Source organism: Acomys russatus, chromosome 3, assembly GCF_903995435.1.
Source record: "Acomys russatus chromosome 3, mAcoRus1.1, whole genome shotgun sequence".
In the NCBI taxonomy this organism is placed as follows: domain Eukaryota; kingdom Metazoa; phylum Chordata; class Mammalia; order Rodentia; family Muridae; genus Acomys; species Acomys russatus.
This window is the reverse complement of record NC_067139.1, coordinates 72,860,310-72,886,332: the sequence shown is the minus strand read 5'-3', so window position 1 is coordinate 72,886,332 and position 26,023 is coordinate 72,860,310. Positions and strand designations below refer to the sequence as shown.

The 26,023-nt window shown below is 42.5% G+C and overlaps 1 protein-coding gene across 2 annotated transcripts in view; it reads right to left on the bottom strand.

The window, feature by feature from the left end:
* Nucleotides 1–26,023, bottom strand: part of Samd8 (sterile alpha motif domain containing 8) — a 49,571-nt gene that overhangs the window by 3,981 nt on the left and 19,567 nt on the right. For both annotated transcript variants that reach the window (XM_051142862.1, XM_051142866.1), the window contains exons 2-4: nucleotides 13,053–13,645; nucleotides 8,004–8,099; nucleotides 5,666–5,783 (exon numbers count right to left, since the gene is read on the bottom strand). In XM_051142862.1, coding sequence (XP_050998819.1) covers nucleotides 5,666–5,783; nucleotides 8,004–8,099; nucleotides 13,053–13,645 — 807 coding nt within the window. The remainder of the gene's footprint in view (nucleotides 1–5,665; nucleotides 5,784–8,003; nucleotides 8,100–13,052; nucleotides 13,646–26,023) is intronic.

The following is a 26,023-nucleotide window of genomic DNA, read 5'->3' as shown; positions in this document are numbered from 1 at the left end:
CTAGTTGCAGGTTTTGCCTATATAACCTGACTCTGGAAAACAGGTTGATGTCACAGTTAGGCTCCTTTCTGTGGCCCTGATTGCAATCAGCCTTGTCTTAGGTAGGTGTTCACTCAATAAAGCATCCGTATCTCACTGAGACTGGGGTCTGAGGGCTGTGTGGCTCCCCTTGTACTACAACCGCTGTTATCCCCATAACATTCTACTTCTAAGGCTGCTATAAATAATGTAGGTCAACAGGCGGCTACATTATACTTCAAAGCAATTAGCAGCATTTAGGGCACATTTGGATGGAAATATCCATACATTAACTAATTAGTCTTTTTTTTTTTTTTTAAAGTCCCTGGGGACAGAAAGAGAGCTGTCCACGCTGGAGAGCGACATCTAATTTGTTTTGTAGCACAAGATGTGGGTGTCTGCAAAAAGCCTTCTCATAAGTGGCTGTTCTGATAAACCTTCTCAGGAGCAGCTTATTCTCTTATCCATGTAACAAACTTTACATGGAAGCAAAAAGTTCCACTCAAACACATTCCTTTGATAACTTTGGATCTGGCTATTCAGAAAATCGCACTTGGTAATAGCTTTAAAAATCTCTCCTTGAGGGGTTGGGGATTTAGCTCATAAGCAAGCGCAAGGCCCTGGGTTTGGTCCTCAGCTCTGGGAGAAAAAAAAAAAAAAGACAAAAATCTCTCCTTGAGTAAAAAGAGGCACCTATGTACATTAGCCAGTTAAGCACCAGATGTGAACCCTGAAGTGCTGACATCTCCAGACCTACCTAGGATTTTCTGTAGGAAGAAGAGACTGGGGGTCTGATACCTCCTAGACCAGACAAAGATGAAAAGGCGTCCACGTGCTGCTACCTGGGAAATTGTTTCTGGACAACAAGATTACTATGAATAACCATGCAGAGTTCCTCTCCTAACCCTGACAAGATTTCTATCACCATCTCATACCTCCAAAAGCCCCATGTCCCTGTCCAGGCACAGACACATGCATGTAATAAAAAAATTAATCTTTAAAACTTAAACTGGCATGGCAGTGACAACTTTAATCCCAGCACTCAGAGGGCAGAGGCAAAAGGCTCTCTCAAGGCCAGTCTGATCTACAAAGCAAAGTTTCAGAACAACAGGGGTAGACAGAGAAACCTTGTCTTAAAAAACCAAAAACAAAAACAAAAAACACCAACCAACCAACCTGACAACAATTTAAGGATACAAATCAATGAAATAATTGTTGTGAAGACAAGGACATAGCTATGAACACAGCCAAAGAATGGAGTCAATAATATGGTGGACATTGTCTTCACGGTGGTACCCTACTGTCTACCTTAAAGCAATGTATACTTGTTTTATACAAGCTATTAATACAACTAAATTTGATTGTAGTCTTTTCTTTTTTTGCTAACATTTCTAAAACAAAGTCAATTTTCTCAGGTGCTTAAAAGGAAATCATGGAGAGCAGTAACCAGGAATGCTTAGAGACGCTTGCAGATCTGTCCATACATAAAGCAAAGTAAAATGGGAAACAAATACTACTGTGATGATTTTTTTTCAGACAGGGTCTTGTATCTGAGGCTGGTCTGAGACTCACTATGTAATCCAAGTGTCCTCGTTTGCCAGTCTCTTGCCACAGCCTCCCGAGTGCTGGGACTACAGTTATGAATTGCCATGCCCAGCTCCTGATGGCTCTTTTTCATTGGTGTTCTTTTGTTTTATTAACTATATGCATGAGTGGGTCTGGCCAGATGGTTCAGTGGGAGATGTGCTTCCAATGACTGGAGTTCAACCCCTGGGTTTCACAAAGTGGCAGACAGAACTGGCTCTCAAGAACTGTCCTCTGAAACATACATTCTTGCTGTGGCATGTGTGTGCCCACACTTGCATGTGAGTACTCACACTCCCTACATTTAAAATTATTTTGAGCGATGTCTGGAGACCATGAAAAGGAAATGTGATGCTCACTACTGCTCTCTGAAATGAACAAGCTACTTAAGTACAGAGTTGCCAGGCGTGGCGGTGCACGCCTTTAATCCTAGCACTTGGGAGGCAGAGGTAGGTGAATGTCTGTGACTTTGAGGACAGCCTGGTCTACAAAGAGAGATCCAGGATAGCGAGGGCTACACAGAGGAACCCTGTCTCCAAAAAAACCAAAAAAACAAAAAACAAAAACAAAAACCAACAATCAAACAAACAAAAAGTTTCATGTTGCTGGGTATGGTGCCTAACACCTTTAATCCTAGCAGTAGTGAGGCAGAGGCAGGAGGATTTCTGTGAGTTCCAGGCCATTTACAGCTGTCTAGTAAGACTTCCTCGAAGGAGGGAGGAAGGAGATAAAGAAGAAACTTCAAACCAGACCTATGTAACCAGACACAGCGTTAATAGTTTTACTTGTTAGGTGGGGAGTAAAGGGGTCTATGTAAGTTTTTGCTTTTAAACATACATTTACATATAATTTGAGTTCTTAGAAGAAACTTGTATAACTCCAAAATAAAAAAAGGTTTTTCTGCCAGGCAGTGGTGGTAGTGGCACACACCTTTAGTCCCAGCATCTGAAAAGCAGCGTGGGCAGATCTCTGAGTTTGAGGCCAACCTGGTCTACACAGTGAGTTCCATGACAGCTAGAAGTACACAGAGAAACCCTGTCTCAAAAACAAAACAAAGTTTTTTCTATATTGTAAACCATGAAACACCACACAGATTTTATGACTGAACTACAGCTCTGCTCTATCAGCTGAGCAATCAAAGGAAAGCATGTCCACACAGATTTTAAACTTAAAAATATCCGCTTTCAGCTGGAAGAGGTGGTGGCACACCTATAGTTCTAGCATGCTGGGGACGCAGAGAGAGAGGCAGAGATCTACAAGTTTGAGGCCAACCTGGTCTACAAAGTGAGTCCAGAACAGACAGGGCTACACATAGAGAAACCTTGTTTCAAAAAAACAAAAAGAAACTAAAATTTTTTTGCTTTTGATAAGTCTGAAACTGCACCAGGCCCGGTCTCACTGCTTAGTCTGCCATGCCTGACACCCGCAGACTCTGCAGCCCTTCACCTCAAGGGCAGCGTTTTTAGCTCTTCATCTAATTTAGGCGTTTAATCTTCCTTCCCTAACTGGCATGTCAGCTATTTCTATTACTGCAGTACAGGAATGGCACTTAATCTTGTTTTATAAACAATATTTTTAAAATAACAACAAAGGAGTTGATGGAGCCACCAAGTCCCCTGCCTACAAAAGTAGACTAATATTTTTTGTCCAAAATTAACCACCCAGGGGCTGGAGAGATGGCTCAGCAGTTAAGAGCACTGACTGTTCTTCCAGAAGTCATGAGTTCAATTCCCAGCAACCACATGGTGGTTCACAACCATCTACAATGTGATCTGATACCCTCCTCTGGCTGCAGGTGTACATGGAGGCAGAGCTCCGTATACATAATAATAAATAAATAAACCTTTTTTAAAAATGTAACTACCCATAACAATTTTGTGCATCAAGAACAGGTGAGTCCTTCACTTTTGTTTCTTTAGACAGGGTCTTTCTTTTCTGTTTTTGTTGTTTGTTTTCCTTTTCTGAGACAGGGTTTCTCTGTGTAGCCCTGGCTGTCCTGTATCTCTTTTGTAGACCGAGCTGGTTTGAACTCAGAGATCTACCTGCCTCTGCTTCCCAAGTGCTGGGGGTTAAAGGCTTTAAAATATGTAGCCCAGGCTAGCCTCAAACTTGTGATCCTCCTGCCTCCACCTCCTTCAGCAAATCCTACCAGCCTTCTACATAGCCCTGGCTGTCCTGGAACTTGGTGTGTAGACCAGGCTGTCCTCAAATTCAGAGATCTGCCTGCCTCTGCCTCCCAAGTGCTGGAATTAAAGGTGTGCAGCACTACAGCAGCCTGAGAGACTCAACTTTTAAAATTATTTTACTGATTTGGTTTTTTATTTTGTTTGGTTTGGTTTATTTGTTTTTGTTTTGCTTTTCAAGACATGGTTTCTCTGTGTAACCTTGCCTGTCCTAGACTTACTTTCTATACCATGCTGGCCTCAAACTCACAGAGATCCACCTGTCTCTGCCTTCCTGAGTGCTGGGATTACAGGCATGTGCCACAGTGCCCGGCTCTGATTTGTTTTTAATTAATTAGTGGGAGATGGGTACTGGGACTGAACCCCAGGCCCTGTGCACAGCAGGAAAGCATTCTAGCACTGAGCTTAACTGTAAAAAGCAGCTCTTATCCTTGATCTTAAAGTAGAAGCAACAACAATTTACAACCTAAAAGCATGCTTTGTTTGTTTTGTTTTTTGAGACAGGGTTTCTCTTCTAGTCCTGGGTGTCCTGGACTTACTTTATAGACCTGGCTGGCCTTGAGCTCACAGAGATCCGGCTTCTTCTGCCTCCCGAGTGCTGAGATTACAGGCATGTGCCACGACGCCCGGTGCTTTTTTTGTTGCAGTTGTTATTGTTGTTATTAGAGACAGGGTCTCTCTGTGTAGCCTTGGCTGTCCTGGACTCAATTTGTAGACCAGGCTGGCCTCGAACTCACAGAGATCCACCTGAACTCTGCCTCCCAGAGTGCTGGGATTACAGCCACGTGCCACCATATCCGGTCTAACAGCATAATTTATCCTCTCTGTTTAATAGAAGAAAGGATATATCTATACTACAAAAACAACAAGAACAACAACAACAACAACAAAAAACAAAAATCAAAAAGCTATAAAGCACACACCAAAACCAAAGGAAAAAATTTATCAATATTCCATATATCATGCCAAGGATAGTGGTGCACGCCTTCAATCCCATCACTCAGGGAGGCAGAGGCAGAGGCAGAGGCAGGCAGATCTCTAAGTCTGAGGCCAGCCTGGTCTACAAAGTGAGTCCAAGGCAGCCAAGGTTACACAGAGAAACCCTGTCTGAAAACAGCAACAACGAATACTGTATCTTAGAAAGTTTACAGAGTACTGAGCTAATTGTAATGTAAGAGGCTTCCACTGTGATGTTTAAAGAAAAGGAATGATCAGAGCAGTGAAGGGACCGGAGCATATGAAGAGCTAAAGATGCTGAGATCTCAAGGGCGGATGTGATGGCTCAAGTGCACGGTGAGTATGCATGAGGCTGTGATAATAAAGCCCATTATGGTGCATGCTTAATATATAATAAAAAACATTGTAAAAACGATGCTGAGTGTGGTGAGACATGGAAACTGTAGCAGAAAAAGACAATCAAAATAATTTTTTCCCATAGTCACATAGCATGGAACTAATAATATTCATGGGTGGAAGCCACAGGGAGATGACTCCAGCTTAAAGTCACCTAACCCAGCTATTCCTAGACGTGTGCTACTGATTTGCAAACACCACAAAACAAAACAAAACAAAACAAAACAAAACAAAACAAAACAAAACAGGGGCTGGAGAGATGGCTCAGTGGTTAAGAGCACTGCCTGCTCTTCGAAAGGACATGGTTCAATTCCCAGCACCCACCTGGCAGCTCACAGTTGTCTGTAACTCCAAGATCTGACACCCTCACACCAATGCACATAAATTAAAATTAAATAAAAAACAAAAAAACACAACAAACAAAAACCCACATTTTAAAACAAAAACCAAGATCTTCGACCTCTAGCATATACCGTGGCATTAATCCAACAAGAACAAGAAAGAACACATAGAAGGTAGCAGGCTACCTTTCCAGTACACTGTAGGTGCTGTCCTGGCACGGAGAGGGAGGTCACAAACATGGTAAAGCAGCGAAGCAAGAATACAGTGCCCATCAGACTACAGAGCCTTCGCAGAAGGATTGACCTGTGAACAGAGTGACCAAGGCAAAAATCAGAGACACACCAAACCCTCTGAGGCATCAGACACTTTCCTAGAGAAAGCAAGGGGAAGACCACTAGTCTTTAAGGCAGAAATCCATACCCCCCACACTTGTAAGTTCTATATTAAAGGAAAAACCATAGCGACAAATAGATCAGCCTGGAGCTGGGGCTGGGATTGAAAATAATAATGAAAGGACACAAGCGAAGGTTCAGATGGTGTTCTAAAGTCTAGGCATGGTGCTGCTTGCTAAATGTAGACCTGGGGACTTAAAGGGAGAAAAACTCGTTCCACTCGAGTTACATCTCTACAAAGCATTTGGGATACACGTGTGTGCATGTGGCTTTATTATCAGGCTTACATTCAGAGTGATGGTTTTCATTATATTTAATTCTAATTCAGAGGAGAGGGATCTTAGAAGAGCACCTTAACATGCTATTAGCCAACAGAATTCTGTAGCGATGGGGGGATGCTCTGTGTTCCATGCAGCCAGCTAGACGTGGCTGGTGAACACCTGAAATGAGGCGTATGTAACTTAAGAACTGAGTTTAATACTAACTAACTGAAATTACCAGGCAGCTAGTGCAGATCTGAGAGAGCATCCTTCCAGTGGTAAAAATATACCACACCAAAGTGGAGTTTTCAAGATAGCAGTATCCTTGGACGCTGAGAATCAGTGCTGCTACTCCTAATCTATTCAACACTTGCTGTGAGGTAGAGCGATGGTGGCCAGGGCTTCTGGTCTTGGCTTCAATTCTTTTTGTTTTTTGAGACAGAGTTTCTCTGTGTGGCCCTGGCCATCCTAGAACTCACTATGTTGACCAGGCTGGCTTTGAACTCACAGAGATCCACCAGCCTCTGCCTCCCAAGTGCTGGGATTAAAGGTGTGTGCTACCACACCCAGCTCCAAGGTTTCTTTTTTTGTTTTGTTTTGTGTTTCGAGACAGGGTTTCTCTGTGTAGCCTTGGCTGTTCTGGACTCACTTAGTAGACCAGGCTGGCCTCGAACTCATAGAAATCGCCAGCCTCTGCCTCTGGAGCGTTGGGATTAAAGGTGTGCACCAGCACGCCTGGCCCAAGGTTTCTTATAAGGTTAGATTTGTTTTATTTTCAAGAGTGGATACATTCAAGTCCACAAGGTCCTATGATGCAAAGCTAACCAGAAAGCTTTTGAACCATTTTATCTTAAAATGAGTATTTATACAGGACACAGTGAGAAATGGGTTCATTATGGCCTCAAAATGTGACAAAAATAGCAGTCATCAACCTTTCTGTCCACCTTCAATGTACGGAAATAACTGCAGCTCAGGATGTACGTGGCTACCACAGAATTTCCTGGTGAGGAGAGAGGTCTCCAAGCTGCAAGACAACACCGTTATTTCTCTCCAGGGTTCTAAAAACACGGGCAGCAACTGACCACAAGACTTTTTTTTTTTTTAATTTTTTATTATTAATTTATTCTTGTTACATCTCAATGGTTATCCCATCCCTTGTGTCCTCTCATTCTTCCCTCCCTCCCCTTTTCCCCCACAAGACAGTTTTTAATGTCTTCTTCACCACTAAGCCTGGTTCGCTTTCTTATTTCTTTTTCAATATCAAGAGAGGTTCATTAATGTAGACAAGGGGCCTTCCTACACTTATGCCTTCCTTGTTGTCTTTATTGATAATAATAAAAAGCCTTCCCTTGGTTATCTCTTGGTGAAACTGCCAAGAAGCACTCTCCCCATTTAGCAGCTTCTGCACCACCTCAGATGTGCACAACATGCAGGTAACCTTGTTTACCGGGCTTTCCCTCCTCCACTCAAACACTCAACCAAATGCTGGCCTTGGAAGTATTTTCATCCATCCATCCACCCATCCATCCACTTACTCACCCATGCACCCATGCACCCATGCACCCATCCATCCATCCATCCATCCATCCACTGAACTGGCACTTCTAGTTTGTTTCTGAAGAAGAAAGGAGGAGGTGGGTAGACGAGCAAGGGTTGACCCAAGGCTGACTTTCCCTTTCCTTATAAAATACATTCACGATATTACTAAATACATTGGTCTTATGACCTTGCTTAATCAAATTTTCCTTTGTCAAAAGCAACAGTGCACAGAAGGAAAATTTCCAGGGAAATGCAGGGGGAAGGACCAGGCTTGACAATCCGACATGACACTCAGTCAGACACGTTGTCCTTAGGGATCAGGAAGTGAGTACCTGTGCTTGTGCAGAAGAAGAACCAGGATCCAGATGTAGCACAGGATCACGCCACACACTTCCGTCATGGAGAAGGCCCATGGGATCCTAGGAACACTGCAACAGAGAAACAATCCTTTCTGAGACTGAAGACGAGCAGATCTGCCCCTTACATACAGCATTTTTCTAACAGAAATCTCAGAATTGCTCTGTAAAACTTTACTTCTCCCAAGAGATGACATCTGAACAACTCAAAAGCTGAAAATCTGCTTCAAAAACTATCAGAACCTACTAGCTGTCACTGAATTCCAGTTGTAGTTCTCTGTAAATAATCAACCCTCCTTCCCAGACTATAGCATTCAATTTCTTTTTAAATAGATCTTATTTTTAAGTATGTCCATGTGTAAGCATATGAATTCACGTGGTTGAGGAAAGTAGAACAGGGGATCAGATCTCTGGGAGTTGGAGTGACAGCAACCGTGAGCTGCCCGGAGTGGGCATAGGTTCTCTGCAAGAGCAGTGCCCACTCTGCACCCTCTGAGCCCAGCACCCAAGTTCTTAGACTGTGGGTTACAGGGCTGAATGAGGAAGGGGCCTGCAAACAAACACCAACAAACAAGGAGGAAAGAAAAGAAAAAAAAAATGGCTACTGTCAAAGGTTTCTCGAGTGGGAACAACCAAAAGACAATTTATCACCCAACGTGCAATGAGTCTGAGGTGCTTCTGGCAGTGCCTGCCTTACTTACACTGCACTACATAATCTTACTGCAGTTTTGGTTCTGAGCACAGAAGGCACACTTCAAACCGCACACCATCACTCTGTACAACAGCAATGAATGCTGCCTGCAACACCTCAGCTCAGCTTCAAAGGCTGCTGTGTGGGATGAACCCTGTCTTTACTACACAAGTCCTGTGCTCTGATAAAAAGCAACGCTTGAATCCTAGCACTGGGGAGGCAGAGGCAGGTGGATCTGAGTTCCAGGCCAGCCACGAAAGAAACCGTCTTGGGGGGGGGGGGGGGAAGGAGCCAACACCAAAACAAAGAAAAAAGGGCAATGCTTTAATTATAAAAAACAGATGTAGCTGGGGGCAATGGCCTGAGTCTGTAATCCCAGCACTCAGGTGGCAGAGGCAGGTGGATCTCTGTGAGTTTGAGGCCAGCCTGGTCTACAAAGTGAGTCCAGGACAGCCAAGGCTACACAGAGAAACCCTGTCTCAAAAAAGCTTAAACAAACAAACAAAAAAAACCAGATGTAATCAATTTTTCTATTTCTTATTCCTGAGCATATAAGCAACAAGCTATCGTACTCTTGGAAGTATTTTGTGATGATGGCTTATTTTAAACACTACTATTGCCAGGTGGCAGTTTAATCCCAGTATTTGGGAGGCCCAGGTAAGTGAAATCTCTGAGTTCAAGGCCAACCTGGTCTACAGAGAGAGTTCCAGGACAGCCAGGGCTACACAGAGAAATTTTGTCTCCAAAAAACAAACAAAAACCGTTACATTAATTTTGACTGTGTTAGAATAACATTGCCAACAGTTTCTAACTGGTCCTGAACACCTGCCATTTTCAATACCAAATTTATATTAAGTGGTATTCTCAGAAGTGAGAACTATAAAAAAATAAAAATAAAAAATATTAACTCTAAGCCAGGTGTGGTGGGGTACACAACTGTAATTCCAGCACTTGGGAGGCAGAGGCAGGTAGGTCACTGTGAGTTGGAGGCCAATCTAGTCTACAAAGAGAGTCTAGGACAGCCAAGGGTACACAGAGAAACCCTGTCTCGAAAAACAAAAATACAAAATAAATTATCTCTGAAAAACGCAGATGTCCAGTGTCCTCGAGTATCAAATAGTTAGATAACATTATTATGTACATTTGCCTTTTCAACTTTAATAATAGTAAAATTATATGTGTGCCAAAAGAATTATCTAAAAATAAGTTTATGATATATTATCAGCAAATGTTTGATTTGTTAGAACCAAATGCATGTGCTGTAACACTCTTAAAATAAAAACTTTAAAAACAATATACATATAAGACAGGCATGGTAGCGACATATTTGTTCCTAGTACCTAGGAGGCAAGAAGTGGTGGATCTCTGAGAGCCTGGTCTACAGAGCAAGTTCCAGGACAGCCAGAGCTACAAGGAGAAACTCTGTTTTGAAAAGCCAAAAAAAAAAAAAAAAAAAAAAAAAAGAGTTCAAGGACAAGGGCTAGAGAGATGGCTCAGAGGTTACAAACACTGGCTGCTCTTCCAGAGGTCCTGAGTTCAATTCCCAGCAACCACATGGTGGCTCACAACTGTTTGTAATTCCAGTTCCAGGAGACCTGGAACCCTCACATATGCATACGTATAGGCAGAACATCAATGCACAGAAATTAATTAATTAATTTAAAAAGTTCTAGGACCACCAGGGCTACATAGCAAGACCCTACCCGAAACACAAATACACACACACACACACACACACACACGTTTTTAAATAATTCTGCATGCTTAGGATAAAAGTAAAGCTTCTACTTCCTTCTACAACTAAGCCTAATTACTGCTTCTCAGAGGCAGTTTTAACTCTATCCCACATTAAATCTTTCAGTAACACACCCACACTCACCTAACACACACACACACACACTCTCTCTCTCTCTCTCTCTCATCCAACACACACACTTATAACCCTTCTTCCTTTGTATGTGTCTCTCATCCACTTTATTTATTTATTGGTTTTGTTTTTTGTTTTTCGAGACAGGGTTTCCCTTATAGTCCTGGCAGTCTTGGACTAGGCTAGCCTAGAACTCACAGCAATCCCACCTGCCTGTGCCTCTGGAGTGCTAGGATTAAAGGTGCAACATAAAATCCTTTTTTAAAAACAGATCCTAGCCGGGCGTGGTGGCGCATGCCTTTAATCCCAGCACTCGGGAGGCAGAGGCAGGCGGATCGCTGTCAGTTCGAGACCAGCCTGGTCTACAAAGTGAGTCCAGGATGGCCAAGGCTACACAGAGAAACCCTGTCTCAAAAAACAAAAAATAAAAAAATAAAAATAAAATAAAATAAAAACAGATCCTTCACTCAGATCGCCGCTCCCTGAGAACTGCAGCACTGACTTTGTCAATGGCTAATACATAACTCAGTCACACTTTCCCACTTTCCCCAACACGTCCTCTACAACTGTATTTTCTTGATTAGGATCTAATCAATTTCCCTCATGGTTCCTCCTGTGTTTTGTTTACTACGATAATGACAGTTCTGGAGAATCCAGATCAGCTCTCATGCAGAATGCTCCTTTTTAAAGTGTGTCAATTTCCTCGTGATCAGATTTATGTTCAAATTTTCTGAGGGGCTTGGGAGGCAGAGGGAGGTGGCTCTTGGTGAGTTCAAGGCCAGCGTGACCTCAGAGCAAGTTCCAGGACAGGCAAAGATGTTACACAGAGAAACCCTGTCTCAAAAAACTTAAAAAAAAAAAAAGCCAGGTGGTGGTGGTACACCTTTAATCCCAACACTTGGAACACTTGGAAGGCAGAAGCAGGCAGATCTCCATGAGTTCAAGGCCAGCCTGGACTACAAGGTGAGTTCCAGAACAGCCAGAGCTGTTATACAGAGAAACCTTGTCTTGAAAAACAAAACAATACCAAGAAGAGACTTGATACCCTATGAGCATATAAAGGGGGAGGAAGTCCCCCTCAGTCACAGTCATAGGGGAGGGGAGTAAGGGGAAAATGGGAGGGAGGGAGGAATGGGAGGATACAAGGGATGGGATAACCATTGAGATGTAATATGAATAAATTAATTTAAAAAAACAAAAACAAAATTCTGAGGGGCAAGATTATCAGAACATTGATGGGCATGGTGGCGCACGCCTTTAATCCCAGCACTCAGGAGGCAGAGGCAGGCGGAGCTCTGAGTTTGAGAGCAGCCTGGCTACAGAGAGAGTTCCAGGACAGTCAGGGCTACACAGAGAAACTCTGTCTTGAAGAAGGAGGAGGAGGAGGAGGAGGAGGAGGAGGAGGAGGAAGAGAAGAAGAAGAAGAAGAAGATGATGATGATTATCAGAACATCAAGGTGGCCCTTTGAACATTCTATCCAGCAGACACTGCCAGTGTGTGCTACTGTAATGGTAGATCTGACCACGTGGCTAAAGGTAATCTTTGTCAGGTCCCAGCTCTGCAAAGTACCTGTTTTCTCTGCAATTAAATAACATGGAAGCAGAAACTTGAATTGTGTGACTATGCTGCTGTCCAGCGGCTTTCTGTCAAATCGAAGTTAGCATCTACCAGTAGCTTGCCTGAATCAACCAATCGCACACTGAAGGATGCAGACAGATAGCGTCACTTCTGACCTACTATTTCTTGTCTGTTTACTACAGTCATAGATTATTTTCCTTGATGCTTTAAAATACATTACTATCATTTTTTTTTAAACAGGAAGAATAGCTTTGAGTCTACTGTAGGAAGTGAGCAGCTTAGCACTAACTAGAATCCTGTCACCTACAGCAGGCAGGCTCACTACTCTACTTGACATCCCTACAATATAGCTACAGATGCAGCTTGGTGCCAAAGATGCCCTCGGCCATGGGCTCACTCACCAGCCATGGAAAACAAGGTGGTGCTGCTGATTTTTAAAGATCACTGAAGTAAACCTTACTGCTTTTTTGTTTTGCTTTGTTTTTCATAACCACAGACTGTTTCTTTTTTATTTAATATAGATTTACTTAGTTTTGTTCAATATATAATAAAAACAGAATCAATCCCTGAATTAATCTGTACTACTGCAAATAAATTCAATTCATATAAAATAAACATCTTTAAAAAAGAAAGTCAGCTAGAACTATTACAAACATCCTCTTATGTAACACCCCTTACATACTGCAGAATTTGAACCTGTGGTCCACCTACCTCAGTTTCCAGAGTACAGTGTGTGCTACCACACTTGGCGGAGCACATCCTTTGATGGCACAAGACAAGGCAAACAGAGTACATATGGCAGCTACAATCATAACGTCATCATCTCACTTACTACCATGGCTGTGACCCCAGAAACCCCCACAAACTACATCTCGAAACAAAACTTACCTGTCTAAGAATATATCTGGGAGTGGCGGATAGGTCTGCATGTCAGGGACTCGCTCGTGAACAATAACCATGATGAAAGACGTGAACCCGAATACTATAAAAACATACACACAGCTCAGGATGGTCTTCCAGTACTCTGGATCCAATCTTCGAACAGAATGCTTGTTTTTGCCATTCATGTACTGGTACTGATCAGAATTCAAGTCAGTGATGGGTCCATCACAGTCGTGTGTGGGCTCTCCATTACAGAGCCAGTCTGCGCTCTGAAGAGCACTGATGAATGGAGTCATGGGACTCATAGGACTGTCGCTGTTGTAGCCCATCTCCTCCAAAACATCAGTATGTATTTTCTGTAATTTTCGGACTGAGAGCATTAACCTTTTAATGTCTCCTAGGACTTTGATTTCCAGAGGAGGAGAGCGGAGATCATATTCAGTCAGGGTGAGCAATGTAATACCATCAAGTCGGTGCTTGTTGCATAAAATGTCCACATATTCAAAAAACCCTTCATCTTTCAGCCACACAGCTACATGCTTGGTAGTCCAGCGGCGAATGCAGAGTTGACTGGGGCCTGCCATTTCTTCCTCCACTTCCTGTAAAGGAAAAACATGAGAACAAAACAAAAACTTGAACATAGTCCAACATCTTCATGGAAGACCAAACGCAATTACACACACCAAAACCCAATGAAGTACCTATACGGCCCCACTGGCATCCATAGTCAAAGAAACAACAGCTATGAGTAATGTGTGGTTCTGATAGATCAGCATTCTAATGGTTGTATGAGGGCGACGGCACATGTTTTGGCTTTACAGAGGGCTCACAAAGGGTAAGGCCAGTGATCCACCCTGAGCTACAGACCCAGCTTTAACACTTTACAAAAAGGTATTTTACAAATGACATTTCCACAGAATGTCAGCCATGATTACTTTAAAAGATTACTATTGAAACAATGAAGGGAGGGAAAATCTCATTTTAATACGTTTCATAAAATATAATCTATAAAAGATATATAAGAAAAATAAACCTCTGAGACTGTCATGTTTATGGGAAAAAATCTCCACTTGAGGAGGAAAAGAACACACAAATTATATATAGTGTAATTCTAGGAAACTTTAGGTTAAAACAGTTCTATCTATCTGTAAATGAAATGATTTGTTCAACAGATATAAAGGACTTAAACTAGCTGTGAGCTTGAGCTCAGTTTCTCTTAGTTCTTTTTGTTTTGTTTTTTCAAGACAAAGTTTCTCTGTGTAGCTCTAGCTATCTTGAACTAGCTCTGTATGCCAGGCTGGTCTTGAGCTCACACATATCCTCCTGCCTCCACTTCCTAGGGTGCTGGGACTAAAAGTGTGCTGCTGCTGCTGCTGCTGCTGCTGCCGCCGCCGCCGCCGCCGCCGCCGCCGCCACCACCTCCATGGCCCTCACCACCACCACTGGCTCTTACTAATCCTTAAAATCCACTATAGAACTGAAAAGGACCTTCTCAGAGTTAGTGGTCAAAGTTTTAAAAGGAAACTGTCATGTCAACATACTCATAAATGTGAAACAACTCAGATTATAGTCATAAAAGGCTACTTAAGATGCAGTTTTTAAAAGTACTGATAATTTTTGCTACTTTGATCTTACTTAGTTATTTTTATGTTCTGTTTCTTTTGTAAAGCCAGGGTCCATTGTAATTTTTTAAAATGTATCACGTACATGGGACATAAAGCCTACATGGGAAGAAAAGGAAACAAAGAGCTACTTCTCATGCGTCTGCCTCTGTAACTATTAAAGCTGGTGCGTTTCATGGTTTCAAATAGCTCGCCATACTTCCTTCTGAGTAATGTCTAAAAACAAGACAGGTTTTTTTTTTTTTTTTAAGCCCACAATATACAATGAATATCTAGCTTTTAAAAAGCTTTAGTAATGTTCTAGGTAGATATGAGTTATATGTTTCTGTTGTGAACATTCATTAAACTATGTGTTTAAAAGGGCTTACTTAAAAAGCAAGACAAAACATTCTTACAAATGAGTGTCCTTCAGGACAAAGGTTCTCCACACAACCAACGCAACATCTTCTTCCTCTCCTCCACCCAGATGACCCTCTGATCTCCTGATTTAACATTTAATGTGGCTCTATAGCACACATTCCGGGGTAAGAAAAACATCTTGGCTTCTTTATGTAAAGGAAAGTAAAAGGCAGGTGATGTTACAGTCTTCCCTACCCACTCAAGACATCATTGCTGAACAAAAGCAGACATTCTAACTAAAAAGCTCACTCATATCATCAAAAGTATTCAAGAAGTAAGAAATAGACATGATAGAATTCACCCAAAGATGAAAATGTCCATCATTAAGTACTTTGTCTTGATACTAAAAAAGCAATCCTCCTTTTTGGAACCCTGAAGTGTATTTCATTATGAACCCACATTTTCCCCCCAGTCCTAGAAAAGTAACACTATACCTATCTACAGGGAGTTTGAACTTTGGGTCTGTGCAAAGTTACACACAGCATATGTAAAATTCCATTCAACTACAGTTTTGCCATGTTTGAGTTTACATCCACTGCTAGATGGTTTCCCCTTCGGGTTGCAGCTGTGTCTTCTTTCCCCCAGGCATGCTGACTACAGAGTTATACTCGCATACCTAACTAGACCTACCAAGCAGCAAACCTCACTCCCAAGTAAAACCGCTCCACTTTATGTCTACTCCGCTGCCTCCCCCTTCTCCAGTGGCTTACCACCAGCAGCTTCCAAGTCACTCCCATCCTTGGAGCATTACTCCTTAGCACAGTTTCATCTCATACTCTGAGCAAAATGATTTTCTCTTCTCTCACGTTTCTTCCCCATATTAACTTCAATCAAGCTAGCTGGCTTTGATGTCCATGCTTTAGCTACTAGATAATTCGAGTTACAACACAGGAGCCTTTGAGCTTGCTGTGGGAATGCCCTAAAAGCATGACACATCGCACTGCTCTGCCTCATCAGGTTAATGCATGTCCTTTAATTGTGTGCTACCATATAATAGTTAAGGGGCCACAGTAACCACTACTTAGCTCCAACTGTGAGAACTTATATTAAAGAGGAATATTAAAAATAATAGTAAGCTTTAGGGTCCATTTAATAGTCATGCTGTACACCACAGGAATTTCAGGAGACAGAAGACTTTGAACAAAGAACACGTCAGATATTGGTTTTATACAAATCAATAAAATAAAATTTAGTCAATAAATGTTCGAGGATGCTTTCCATTTTAACTATAATTGATTCACATCACTTATCAGTAGGACTGCTACTTCTGGCCAAGATACAAAAAGAGAACAAATTTTACTCTCTGATTTGAAATAATCAAATGATAAATAAAATATATGAAAAAAATTTAAAATGTTGGACATCAGCCAGCCGCAACCCCACCCCAGACAGTAAACAAATGAGGCGGGCTCCTATTTAGCTTCATGCCTGGAAAGGCTTTTAGGCCAGAAGAGGCAATAGATGAGAAACACTGGTGTGATGAGGCCTGGTAGACACGCTGAGCTGAACTGATCAAGGTGGCTGTATACTACAGAGACACTCAGACGGAGAATTGCAGAGATCCACAGAGGGTGTCCCTTGAATCACTCATCAGAACATGCATATGCTAAGGCAGAAAACAGACCGTCCAAAGGGTTTTTTAATATTCACACATAGACAAGAAAAAGCCTGTCCCAATCAGGCTGAACAGTCATTCACAACACACGAGGCAGTGAGGCAAAATTAAATCTAAAGTCATAGTTTTCAACTAAGGCTTTAGCTCCTCACTTCCCAGTGATATTTAGCAGTATGTGGATGCATTCTTTGTTGTCACCACTTGAGGAGAGGGGTTACTAGCACGTCTGAAGTAAGACACCAGGGACATTTGTAAAAATCCTACAACGCTGCCAGTACAGTGAGACACTCTGTGCTGCGTATTTTGTCTAACTTGACACAGGGCAGAGTCCTCTGAAAGGGGGGAACCCAAACAGAGACAAGCCTCCATAAGACTGGGTTGTGGGGGAGCCTGGAGAGCATTTTCTTAATTAGTGATTGATGGAGAAGGGTTTGGCCCATTATGGGTGGGGCCATCCTTGGGCTGGTGGTTCTGGGTTCTATAAGAAAGCAGGCTATTAGAGCAAACCAGTAAGCGGCATCCTCCATGGCCTCTGCATCAGCTCCTGCCTCCAGGACCCCGCCCTGACTCCCTCAGTGATGAACAATGATGGACAAGTGTGAGCCAAATGAATCCTTTCTTCCCCAAGTTGCTTTGGTCACGGTGTTTCATCACAGGAATGATGACCCTAAGACATCCTCCCTCAAAAAATTAAAATAAAAAGCTACCAGGAATGATGGCTGCACATGCCTTTACTCCCAGCATTCAGACAGAAGACAGAGGCAAGTCTATCTCTTTGCGCTCAAGGACAGCCTGGTCTATATACCAAGTTCCAGACCAGCCAGAACGACATAGAGAGACCCTGCCTCAAAACAAACAAACAAACAGCAGAAAACTATGGTATACTGGAATCCTCTCTTGCAAACAAAAGGATTGTTTGGCCCCCAAATGTCATTTTGTTGCTAATGAAAAAAATACCCTAGGCTACGAGTTTCTCTGGCCTAGCTTTACAAATCTTAAATGCATCTCGCAACTTCAGAAATATTTATAGGATTTGTAAGAATATAAAGATATCTAGAGTCCAGAAGCAAGACATTATAATCCATGAAATAAAAACCAGTAGAAATTGACCAGAATGGTCAGCGATAGCAGAATTAGAAGGTTAAAAATATTGTATAATTATGACAGCTGTATCGTATATTTAAGCATGTTAAATAGAACACAGGCATGTTGGAACATGCCTGTCACCCAGCACGAAGGGGTCAAGAATAGCTAGACTTTGAGGCCAGTCTGGGCTACACAGTAAGTTCGGGTGAACCCCAGCTGTATAGTGAGGCCATGTCTTTTCCCCTCAGGAACTAGAAAAAGAGAAAATTAGGCAACTCTCTGAGAGAAGCTGTGACTCATATTCTCGGGTGTCTGCTACTCCTCCCTTCTTTCTCTTAACCGTCTTGATTAAAATCTATGTTGAAAGTATCTTTTAATAAAATCCTCCAACTCTAAGACTGAAGAGATGGCTCCACAGTTAGGAAGGAACACTTGCAGCTCCTCCACAGGACTCAGGTTGGAGTATCAGCACTCAGATGGTGGCTCACAACCACTGGCAACTCTAGGTGCCGGGGAATCTGTCATCTTCTGGCTTCCATTAGCATCAGACACACACATGGTGCACAGACACACATGCAGGCCAACACCCATACGCATATAATAAGTGTTTTAAAGATTTAATTCCCGACTGTGGAGGCTGGAGAGAGTGCTCAGTAGTAAAAGGTACATAATGCTCCTATACAGGACCTAGATCCCACGTCGGGTGGCTCACACTGCCTGTAGCTCCAGCTCTAGGGGATCTGATGCTTTGCTGGCACCAGCACCTGAACTCATGTGCACATACCCGAGGCGCGCACACACATATGCCTGCACACATAAAATGAAATAATATAAACCTTAGAAGCCCAGCTCTGCTTCAAAGGGGCTCACCCCAGATCCTTTCTGCATAGACAGCACTAATCCCTAAATGATTTGGGGGAGTCCTTGGGCTGCAGTAATGACACTGTGAAGCTGAGCCTCCCCAATTCTCTACACATGACTTTCTCATCCACGTCCCCCAAGCACTAGGAATGCCTTTCAAATGACAACTCCCTCCAACGTCCGAGCATGGACCCTTCTCATGTCTCCTTGGAGCAGACACGTTGAGACTTGGCAAGTAGGGCCCATGTTCCTACTCGCATGGAAGAGATTACAGAAAACAAACTTCATAAGGATCAGCCGGGCATGGCTTAACCCCAATGCAGGAGACAGGAGCAAGGTCAGCCTCACTGCACAGTGAGCTCCAGGACAGGCAGAGCTACACAGTGAGACCCTGTCTAAAACAGGAAAAAATGGGGCAGAATAGAAAGAGAGCGAAAATTACACGGGAAGAAAAGTCCTTCACTCCAATTGAAGCCTCCTGCTCCCTGAGAAGCAACAATTACTATTTGCTGTAAAAGCTAGCCATATAGAGCTGGGTGTGGTAGCTACCATGCCTGTAATCCCAGCACACGGGAGGCAGGCAGAGGCAGGCGGATCTCTGTGAGTTTGAGGCCAGCCGCACCTACAAAATCAGTCTAGGATGGCCAAGGCTACACAGAGAAACCCTGTCTCAAAAAACAAAAACAAAAAACAAAACAAAACAAAAAAAGATAAGGGCATTGAGATATTCCTTTCACAAACAGATGTTTTATGTTAAAGTCATAGGTGACCAGGCATAAAGCCTAAATTTGTCTTACCCAGGGTGGCGCCTCATTCTTTTTCTTAGATATTTTGTGAAGAAAATCTCAAACAAGACTATTAGTTTGTTTATAGTGAAGGTATCTCATGATCTAGACTTTTACCTTATCAGTTAGAATCCTGCCCAGTGCCCTTCAGGAACCATATTAAGATCTTTAGTTTTTGTTTTTGTTTTGTTTTCAAATCCCTTTGATAATGGCTTCAAACTCACCAAAGTCTCATCCATGAGTGTCGTACGGGTAGTGAAGCTGCTCCAGTGAAGCTACACCCACACCCTGCTTTCTTCTGACACCTCCTCCCAGCCCTCTGCTTTAACATCTATACACTTCATTAAAATACCTAACAAAAACACCAAAACACCAACGCTGGGGCTGGAGAGGTGGCTCAGTGGTTAGAAGCACTGGCTGCTCTTCCCGAGGTCCTGAGTTCAAGTACCAGCACCCATATGGTGGCTCACAACCATCTATAATGGAATCTAATTCCCTCTTCTTCTGTGCATATATTAAATAAATAAATCTTAAAAAACTCTCTGCTTTAAGCAGGGAGAAGGGGGAAGAAAGGAAAGAAGGAAGACAGGAAAGAGAATTTTTTAAAGACTTACTTATTTACATATTTTATCTATATGAGTGCTCTATTTGCATGTAAGGCTGCATGCCAGAAGAGGGCATCACAACCCAGTATATAGATGATTGTGGGCCACCATGTGGGTGCTGGGAATTGAACCCAGGACTTCTGAAAGAGCAGCAACTGCTCTTAACCAATGAGCCATCTCTCCAGCCCTGAGAGAGAGAATTTTAGGACCAAAGTAGAAGGAAATAGTAGCATTAAGAACACATATCATTAACCAAAAGGGTCAGGGTGGGGGCAGAGAGATGGCTCTCTCTGTGGATAACGGCATTTGCTACCAAGCCAGATAACCTCAGTCTGATGTCTTGAACACACATGTGGAAAGAGAACAGACTGTCAAGTTGTCTGCTAACCTCTATCCACATGAGTGCCACTACAATCCTGACTCCCTCCATAGATAAATGCAAAACAAAACAAAATTCAAACCTCTAAAGAAATTGAGTATGTAATGCATTCTTACCAAGAAAATTTCAGGCCCAGAGGGCTTCACTGATCAAGTGTAGCATTAAAAAACAATACCATGGGTTAGAAAGATGGCTCAGCAGTTAAGAGTACTGTCTGACCTTCCAAAGGTCCTGAGTTTGATTCCCAGCAACCATTCATAATGTGATCTGATGCCCTCTTGAAAAAGAAAAAGCAAAAACCCAATTATGTTGGAAATACGTTTTTGTTTTAATTCCAGGTGTAGGATATGGGCTGCTTCAGATTGTCCACAGCAGCTGACTATGATTTGTCTCATGCTATGGCAGGGATATGATTTTGATAACTGAAGATGGTTTACATTGGGAATTCTGGGGATTTTTACACAGGATAATCAATGCCAGAGCCCCAAGAGAAGGGCGGCTGCTTAGGCTGCTTGCTGGTTGGAGGATCAGCCCCGAGGAACTCAACAACTCTCTCTAATCAGCAGGGAGTCGTCTAACAAGATCAACGTTCCCTTTCCTCTCTATCCTCCTTTCTGTCCTACCTAGTGTTGGGGGGTGAGGTTTGGAAGGGACGGGATGGTGTAGGAAGGGAGATAAAGAACCCAATTAGCCAAAAGTCCAGTTATACCAGGTGGTGGTGGTATGGTGGTACCCACCTTTAATCCCAGCATGCAGAAGACAAAGGCAGGGAGAGCACTGAACTCAAGGCCAGCCTGGTCTACAGAGTGAGTTCCAGGACAACCAGCAGTACACAACAAACCTTGTCTTGAAAAAACAATGAATTCTGCTGGACAGTGGTGGCGCATGCCTTTAATCCCAGCACTTGGGAGGCAGAGGCAAGTGGATCTCTCTGAGTTCGAGGCCAGTCTGGTCTACAAAGCGAGTCCAGGACAGCCAGGGCTACACAAGAGAAACCCTGTCTCAAAAAACCAACCTCCCCCCCAAAAAAAACCAATTACAATTCTCTACGAGCCCTTCAAGGTAAGGATATTTCTGAATTCATTCTTGACAACAATATCAAAGCGAAAACAAGATACTAAAACCATGAACTGTCAAGACCTCATGCACAGAGATATAGTAACTCAAAACAAATTTAAGGACATAAAATTAAAACCAAGTGGCATTTATTCCAACAATGGCAAGCTGACTTAATATCTGAAAATGAAAATAACCAACTCTCCATATTAACAAGCTAAAAGAGCAAAACCACGAAACCACATCAAATATGAAGAAAAGCATTTAACAAAAGTCATCAATTGTTCCTGGTTGCAAAAAACTCAAACTAAAATTGAAATAAATCTCATAACTTGATAAAAAGGCATCTTTGAAGAAGCTGCTAGCTCCTGATTTCATGAGGAAAGCCTTCCTCCTAATACCTGGAATAAAGATGATTCTTGATGCTTCTAGGAAACATCTAGGCTTTTGCAAATGCAGCGATGACAAAAAGATGTGCAGATAACTTGACCTCTCATTCAGAAGACCCAAAGGTGCTTTGGTAGCATATACACCAAAACTGGAATACAAAGATTAACATGGTTTCTGTATTAAAATGACACACACATTCATGAAGTGTCCATAATATTTGAGACTGAGGGTGTGCATAGCTCAGTGGTAGCCTGTGTGCTCATATGGAGGAGGCCCTAAAAACTACCATACGTACAAAACCTTTTTTGGAAACAATGTAAACCATCAAGTTTCTAGAATTGGCCAGGCCTGGCAGTACACACCTATAATCCCAGCACCTGGGAGGCAGAGGTAGGCTGTTAAAGGCTATTTTTATAAAACTGTGTTTGTTTCTCTTAGTTTCTTTCTTTCTTCTTCTTTTTTTTTTTTAATTAATTTTTTGTTTGTTTTTCAAGGTAGGGTTTCTCTTGTAGTCCTGCACTTGTTTCGTATACCAGGCTGGCCTCAAACTCACATTGATAAGCCTGTGGAGTGCTAGGATTAAAGGTGTGCACCACCATGCCCAGCCTTAGTTTATTTCTTAACCAGCCTATTAAACTAATAATTGAGACTCTTTTATATTTGTTTATAAAGCTTTACAACACAATCTTAAGCAGTTTAAGTCTGTTCTTATCTCTCTATGTTATCTTGACTCTATCTTAGCCAAAACCACCAGGTTACTTGCTTTTTAGTTCTTCCTTTACTCCAGCTGAAGCTTCATCTCTCCTGCACCTCGGCTTGTGGCTAAATTCCCGGCTGAATCCCCTACTTCCTCTTCTAACTCCTCCTTCCTTGGCTGGCCAGAAGTCCAGCCCCATTCTCTCCCCTGCTCAGTGATTGGCTGTAAGTTGCTTTATTGATATATCAGGGAGACAATTGGGGAGTTGTTTAAACAGTGTTTAAACAACATTGAGATAATAAGAGATTCTCAGAACAAGAAGTGCAACCAGACACTGTGTGTGTGTGTGTATGTGTGTGCGCGCGTGCACGCGCACAGGCGCCATACAAAAATCAAAATTTGAATTATACAATAACCTTGTACCTACAGCAGCAGGCAGATCTCTGTGAGGTCCAGGCTAGCCTAACCTATATAAGCTTCAGGCCAGTCAAGGCTACACTGTGAGACCATGTCTCAAAGAAACAATAACAAAACCAACAAACAAAAAAATCCCAAAAGTTTCTATAGACCTAAAGCCAGGTTAGCAAGGCTGTTACATGTAAGTGCAACATGCACAATCAAGTACAGGGCTGGCTCAGTCAGTAAAGTGCTTGCAGGCAACATGAGCACTTGAACTGGGTCCCCAGCAGCCATGTAAGAACTACTTGAGATGTCTGGAGTAGGAGGGTGGAAAAGAGTATAGCAATATATTTGTACCCCAGTGCTGGGGAGGCAGAGACAGGTGGACTTCTAGAGCTCACAGGGCAGGCAGCCCACCCAAGTTAGTAAGCTCCCCATTCCCAAGTTCAGTGAGAGATCCCATCTCAAAAACAGTACGTATATGTATTTGTGTGTGTGTGTGTATATATATATGTGATACATATTCAAAGAACACCTTTTTGTTTATTTGGTTTTTCGAGACAGGGTTTCTCTTGTAGCCCTGGCTGTCCTGGACTCACTTTGTAGACCAGGCTGTAGACCAGAGATCCGACTGCCTCTGCCTTCCAAGTGCTGGGATTAAAGGTATGTGCCACCATGTCCGGCTCAAAGAGCATTTTAAAACTATAAAATTACAACATACAAAACTAAGTTATATTTTCTCTCACATACAAAATTTATTTACCCAGCATTCGGGAGGCAGAGGCAGGTGAATCACTGTGAGTTTGAGGCCAGCCTGGTCTACAAGGCGAGTCCAGGACAGTCAAGACTACACAGAGAAACCCTGTCTCAAAAAAACTAACTAAATAAATAAAATTTATTTAAAGAAAAACCTTAGCATAACATGAGTGGTGTTTAGAGTTATGAACCCTAGTGATGCTACAGTGCATTCCTCGCTGTCCAATCCCTCACTGTTAACATTGTTCACAATGTTATTCCTGTCAGCACATTACACAGGTCAGATTTCTGTAAAGAGTAAACAGTAAAGATCCAAGATGCTATCTAAATACTAACTCAGTCACATCATTGCATCCTGATTCACTTTTTTGTTTGTTTGTTTGTTTTTGCTACCGTGTCTCACTGTGGCCCTGGCTGGCATTTGCTGTGCACACTTACTGTGATCCTTCGACCTTTGCCTCCCACAGTGCTGGGATCACATGCCAGCTTGGCCCTCATGTAAAGTACTGCATGTAAAGTTTGGTACTTGTTCCTTTCCTAAAAGTGTTTTGTTTTGACACTGCTGGGGCCTAAACCCAAGCCTCATGTATGCTTGCCAAGGGTTGTACCTCTAAGATATATCCCCAGCTCTAAAATGTTTTTTGGTTTTTTATTTTTTGCTTTTCGAGACAGGGTTTCTCTGTATAGCACTGGCTGTCCTGGAACTCTCTCTGTAGACCAGGCTGGCTTCGAACTCACAGAGATCAGCCTGCCTCTGCCTAGAGTGCTGGGATTAAAGGCATACCACCCACCTCCCCCAAGCATTTCAATTTGAGGTGAAAACTAAAAGTACATTCTGAAGTCATGAGCAACTAAGGAAGCCCTGAAGCATCAAAAGTTAATACTGTCTTATTAAGACACAAAAATAGTCCACTTCATCTTAGCTAAACTTCAATCCAAGTTATAGGTAATAGAAAATGAAAACAGCTGACTTCTGTGTAACATGAAACAAATAACATTTTATCTTTTGTGTGGCTCCTGGTGATGCACTTAGGATACTCTGAGCACAGCAGCTAGCTTACTCTCTCTTTTTTCTTAATCAGATTAGTCTGGTTCCTGCTAACTAGAGATTTCAATGGCCTAACAACAGGCACTCAGTCCATAGTATGGTGAGTTATTTGAGCAAAGGCCTTACTTGTAGCCCAGGGTGATCTCCAACGTGAGGATTACTAGTGAGTACCAATATGCTCACCTTGAGTTCAATATATTTTCTATAATATATATATATAATAAAATATATTTCTACAATATAATTGATTGATTGATTGCGCGGGGTACAGAGGCCAGACAGTAACATTGGTGCTTGCTCTATCACTTTTCATTTTATTCCTTTGAGACAGAAGTTTCTCGCTAAACCTGGTGCTAAGCTGATGGCCAGCAAGCCCCAGTAATCCATCCTGTCTCTGCTCCTAACAGTGTAAAGCTGGGGTTATAGGTGCCTTCCACCCAGTCTGAACCCAGGTCCTCCACACATGTGTAGCAAGCACTCTTACTTGTAGAGCCATTTCCCTACCCTCTGGAATGGGGTGTGTGTGTGTGTGTGTGTGCGTGCGCGCGTGTGTGTGTGCGTGTGTGTGTGTGTGCGTGCGTGTGTGTGCGTGTGTGCGTGTGTGTGCGTGTGTGTGCGTGTGTGTGCGTGCGCGTGCGTGCGTGTGTGCGTGCGTGTGCGCGTGTGTGTGTGTGTGTGTGTGTGTGTGTCCGTCCGTCCACCATGTAAATTCCCAATCTATCTTTGTGAAATGAAAAATAAAAAGGTTAAAATAAACCTAACTTTTAGTCTGATTTTTGTTTTTTGGTTTTTTTTACAGGTAACTTCATTTAAGTCTAAACTGAAGGCAGGGTTTTGTGAACATCATTGTTATCTAAATTATTCACAGAACTCAAAATGGGTATAATTTGTTTTCGAGACAGGATCTCCTTTAAGCCACTACGTAGCCAAGGATGGCCTAGAATGCTCTTGCCACCAAACACTAGGGTCATAGGTATTCACCACTTTATACAACAGATATACTTTTAAATTTTTCTGTAACTGTTGTTGAGGCAAGGTCATACTGTATAGTCTAGGGTGGCCTGTAATCTGACATCCTCCTGCCTAACTGTGCCGGAAGTACAGACAAGCCACCACACCAGGCTTGAGTTCTACCGTCTGTGATGAGAAGAGCTTAGAACAAACGTGACTTAAATCTGGTGCTCTTCCTATCAGTACAGGCACTCTTTCATCACTGGCTCTTTACTGTGTCTTTTGTCTCTCTTCTTTAGAGAAATGCTTATTTAAGAGCTGTGGCAGG